The sequence below is a fragment of the Solanum lycopersicum genome, chromosome 3 (genome assembly GCF_036512215.1).
Source record: "Solanum lycopersicum chromosome 3, SLM_r2.1".
NCBI lineage: Eukaryota > Viridiplantae > Streptophyta > Magnoliopsida > Solanales > Solanaceae > Solanum > Solanum lycopersicum.
In genome coordinates, this window is record NC_090802.1 from 19255676 (window position 1) to 19261095 (window position 5420).

At 38.5% G+C, this 5420-nt stretch overlaps 1 protein-coding gene across 1 annotated transcript; it reads left to right on the plus strand.

Annotated features, from left to right (window-relative positions):
- Positions 1-2530: 2530 nt before the first annotated feature.
- LOC138347448 (uncharacterized) lies at positions 2531-5420 on the plus strand. The gene is made up of 7 exons (XM_069295743.1): positions 2531-3036; positions 3146-3537; positions 3915-4226; positions 4569-4645; positions 4742-4859; positions 4911-4970; positions 5155-5420. The coding sequence occupies exons 1-7, from the start codon at positions 2531-2533 to the stop codon at positions 5418-5420; spliced, it is 1731 nt and encodes a 576-aa protein (XP_069151844.1).

Sequence of the window (5420 nt, forward strand, 5' to 3'; positions counted from 1 at the left end):
AAGGACATTGGTGGAGTTAGAGTGTCATGCATGTAGAGATTATATAATAATTATTATTACATTGAGTCAGTTTGTGAATGGAAAGAAGAGAATGGAGTGGTGAGTTAAATTGCAAATGGTAAATGTTGTTAACGTTCTTATACTTGGAAAAGATAAGAATTGGTGGCTAATTAGTGAAGAATAATAATTGGTTAGTTAATGAATTGACTTTTGATTAATGATCAATTAAGGTGTTAGTTGTTGCTTGTCCATAACAAGTGGAATTTATTTTTTATAATATTATAAATCTGTATATCATTTTATGAATGGAATTACGATATATTGAGATGGGTAATTAATCATCATGTGTGTTCTATTAATTTATCATATTAATGAAATTGAGACTTAAGCTTAGGCTTAATTTAAGATATATTTGATTTGACCTATTAATTGAAATCAAGGTTGAGATTTGATATACAATTCAGTGGGTCTACTTACAAATATTGTATACTTTATAGATTGGGAAGATTCAGAGTCATTGAAGAAAGGAAAAGTAGTGGAGAAGTAGCTTGTTCACTTTTGTTCTTCGGTGGAGGTAGGTTATGGTTTTTTCTACTTGATAGATAAACTCTAAATAGCGGTAGATATGTATTGAGTGATATAGTAAAGCCTCGTATGTACTTGATTGTGTGGTTGTATGTTTTGATTGTGTTGTTTGTGGTTGGCCTAAAATTATGAGAGTGTTGAATTTCTAATCTTGAACCCTCTTTATTAAAATGACGCCTTCAATTGAGAAGGCTTGCTTAAATAAAATAATGAGATAATTGGATCGGAGTGTCACGTTTCGATACCGTATTATGGGATAGGAGTGTCATGTTCCAACACGGTATTATGGGATTGGAGTGTCATGTTCTGACACAACAACATTAAAGGCAAGAAATGTTGAAGTAACTTAATATACTTAATCTCAAGGAACCTATTTTCCAAATGAGTATGGTGCGGAGGCATGAGTCCTCACAGGTGTGCTTCATGTTGTGATTGATGGTGTACCTAGTATGGTGTTGTTGTTGTCAATGGTTCATGTGTTTGTTTCTTGCCACCTTGTAAGTATTGTATTTTATTGTATATTATTATTCATTATATATTGATTTCTATTTTGAGTTGACCGATGATACCTACTCAGTACGTCTTCTTTGTACTCACCCCTACTTGTATTTTCTTCTCTGTTATTTTGTGGAGTGCAGCAAGTGTACCATCGACTTCGACTCGCCCTCACTTGTAGCCATTCTCCATCACATCAGAATTCAGACTGAGCTATTATTTCAAGCTCTTGCTTGATTCTCTCATTCACGTCTTGATGTCTTTGAATTTTTGACATGGACCATCTTTTTTCTTATTTTGATTTCTTAAATATTCATAGACTTTATAATTTGAGGATAGTTGTTCTTGAATGATGGCTTCTATATTTTAGGGATAATAAGTGTTAAACTTCGACATATACAGCATCTTTCCATAGACTTTTTCTTGCCTGGATGTGAAGCTAATTTAATTGGTTACATCAATAAGTTTTGGATCTTCCGCATTATTTTTATTATTCATAGTTGATCTATTGGTAAATGTTGGGGTTTAGGTTTGTTGGCTAGCTCACCTAGGAGGTTAAGTGTGGGTTCCACTCACGACTTGTTTTGGGTCGTGGAAAATATGGTATCAAAGCGTTAGGTTCGTTTGTCTCATCACACTAGTACAAGTCTAGTAGAGTCTTGAGGAACGGTATAGGGATGCCTTTACTTCTCTTCGAGAGGTTATAGGACTTTAGCAAAACTCCATTCTTCTTTCCTGCTATTACTTGGTTCCAATTGGTATCTAGGTGATACAAATTGGTATATGACATTCTCACTCTATTTCACAGATGGTTAGAACTAAAGAAACAATTGTGACAACACCAACACCGGCAAGACAGGGTGCGTCTGAGCCAACCATTGGGGCAGTAACTCAAAAAGTAGTAGAGGCAAGAGGCCGTGGTAGAGGTTGCAAGAGGACGCCCACTAGAGGCAGAGAACTAACACCTGGTCAAGCTAGGAATAGAGTAGTGACTTCTCCACCGACTGATGAGGTAGTGTTAGAGGGTGAAGAAGGGGAAAATGAGCAGGTTCAGGATAAGGAAGTACCACCCCAGCCTACCCCAGAGATGATTAGTAAGGTTCTTACTTATCTTAGCGAGTTATCTTATCAGGGCTAGACACCTCCAATGTTTTCTGCACCAGCACCTTAGGATCATGGAGTACAACATGCAGCTGTTGTGGCTCCCCGCATGGATGCATCATTGGATGTAGGAACATTTCCTTGATTGACTACACGGTCTATAAAGACAGGTGATCAGCCTAAACTTTTCATGAAGTTCTTAAAATTGAAACCTTCAGTCTTCAAGGGTGCTGAATCGGAAGATACCTATGATTTTTTGGTTATTTGTTATGAGCTGCTATATAAAATGGACATAGTAGAACGATTCGGTGTTGATTTTGTGACCTTCCAGTTTTAAGGGGATGCCAAAATGTTATGGCGATCATATGTTGAGAGTCAACCAGCAAGGGCACCACCTATGACTTCGGCATTATTATCTAGCTTATTTATGGAGAAATATATACCCCAGACTTTGAGAGATAAGAGAAGAGATGAGTTCCTGAGCCTACAGCAAGGAAGGATGTCTGTTGCTGCATATGAGGCCAAATTTCATGCACTATCCAGGTATGCCACTCATCTTTGCTTCGGTCCAAAAGAGAGGATTCGCCGCTTTGTGAAAGGATTGAGGTTAGATTTGCGAATTCCATCTTTAGAGGTGGCTGCTGCAGCAAAATCCTTGAAGGAAGTGGTTAATTTTTTGATAGAGGTAAAGGGGGTGAATTTAGACGAATTCACAACAACATCAACATTTATGAAGTTTCGTAAGGGAGGTGAGTTATCTGCTTCTTACTCAATAGTGCAGAGTTCAAGAGGTTATCCAGCCCTTCCTATTCAGCCTTCATTGCAGGCTGTAACAAGGGGGTCTATCACATACCAGTTAGCCTTTTTCTGAGTTTGGAGGTTATCTCCACATTTCATCATTTTCACAGAGACCTATACATGAATCCTGGACTTTTTATGGATGTGGAGAGGCTTGATATATTAGGAAATATTGTCCAAAACAGAGTTACAGATCCCTAGTAGTTAGAGGTAGAGGTGGTCATGGTAGAGGCCACCATTATGGGGGACGTGGTGGCCAAGATAATGGTGGTCACCCATTCACTCGGAGTGGCGGGCAACTTGGACCTACTGCAGCAAAGCTTGGTACGGGCAATGGACAGACAGGTGATAGGGCCCATTGTTATTGTTTCCCCGGGAGGTATGAAGCGGAAACATCTGATGATGTTATCACAGGTACTCTTTTGGTCTATGATTGTATGGCTTCTGTATTGTTTGATCCTGGATCCACATTTTCATATATATCTTCCTCACATGGTACTGGTCTAGATTTATATTGTGATTTTTTTGACATGCCTATTGGTGTCTCTACTCCTGTGGGTGAGTCAGTGATAGTTGAAAAGGTGTATAAGTCATGCCTTGTGACTTTTGTGGGGAGCAATACTTATGTAGATGTTATTATTCTTGATATGGTTAGTTTTTATGTAATTCTGGGTATGACTTGATTTTCTCCAAATTTTGCAATCCTAGATTGTAATGGTAAAATTAGACATTGGCAAATTCTGGGACTGCTCCGTTAGTGTGGGAGGGTGACTATATTTCCACTCCAGTTCATATTATATCTTTTCTTCGTGCTAAGAGAATGGTGAGTAACGGTTGTTTAGATTTCTTGGCACATTTGAGGGATGATACTTCCAAAGTACCATCGATTGAGTCTGTTTCGATAGTCCGTGAGTTTCTGGATTTTTTTCCTGCAGAGCTTCCTGGTATGCCACCGGATAGGGATATTGATTTTTGTATTGATCCGAAGCTGGGTACTCGCCCCATTTACATTCCCCCTTATAGAGTGGATCCAGCTGAGTTAAGGGAGTTAAAGGACCAACTTCAAGAGTTGTTAGGTAAAGGTTTTATTAGACCGAGTGCATCTCCTTGGGGTGCTCCTCTTTTATTTGTGAAGAAGAAAGATGGAAGTTTTCGGATGTGCATAGACTACAGGCAGTTAAATATGGTAACTATTAAGAACAAGTATCACATTCCTCGCATTGATGATTTGTTCGATCAATTACAAGGTGCTTGTGTCTTCTCTAAAATTGATTTGAGATTCGGTTATCATCAGTTGAAAATACAAGCAACAGATGTGCCAAAGACTGCTTTTAGAACCAGGCATGGGCATTATGAATTCTTAGTAATGCCTTTTGGGATTACGAATGCCCCTACTTCTTTCATGAGCCTAATGAATGGACTTTTTAAGCCATATATGGACCTCTTTTTTATTGTATTTATTGATGATATACTGATATACCCAAAGAGCAGGAAAGAACATGATGAGCATTTGAGAATTGTATTGGAGTTGTTAAGGGAGAAAAGGCTTTATGCCAAATTCTCTAAGTATTAGTTTTCGCTCGATTCAGTGTCCTTCTTGGCGCACATGATTTCTAAGGATGGAGTGATGGTGGATGCTTCTAAGATTGAAGTAGTGAAGAGTTGGGTAAGACCTACCAATGATTCAGAGGTAAGGAGCTTTGTTGGTTTAGCTAGCTAATATGGTCGATTCATTAAGGGATTCTCGTCTATTGCTTCCCAGCTGACCAAATTGACTAAGCAGAATGTTCCATTTGTATGGTCGGAAGAATGTGAAGAAAGATTCTTGAAACTCAAGACATTGTTGACTACTGCAGCGATTCTTGCCTTGCAAGGAAAAGGTAAGAATTTTATTGTTTGTTGTGATGCATCTTATTATGGTTTGTGTGCAGTGCTAATGCAAGAGAGAAATGTGAATGGTTATGCTTTGAGGAAATTGAAAGTGCATGAAGGTAACTATCCGACCCATTATTTAAAGTTGGTTGCAGTTGTATTTGCATTGAAGCAGTGGAGGCATTACTTATATGGGGTCATGTGTGAAGTTTACACATATCATCGTAGTCTACAATATTTATTTACTCAGAAGGATTTTAATAGAGTCATAGAAGGTGGATGGAAAAGCTAATGTTGTGGCAGATGCCTTAAGAAGAAAAGCAGGAAGCATGGGTAGTTTACCCCACTTACAGGTTTCTAGACACCCATTGGCTAGAGAGGTTCAGACTCTGGCTAATGACTTTATGCGGCTGGAAGTACTAGAGAAAGGAGAATTTTTGGCCTCTGTGGAGGCAAGATATTACTTTCTTGACAAGATTAAGGGAAAGCATTTTGCTGATGAGAAGCTAAGCCAAATTCGAGATATGGTATTGCAAGGAGAGGCTAAAGAGGCAATAATTGACGAGTAA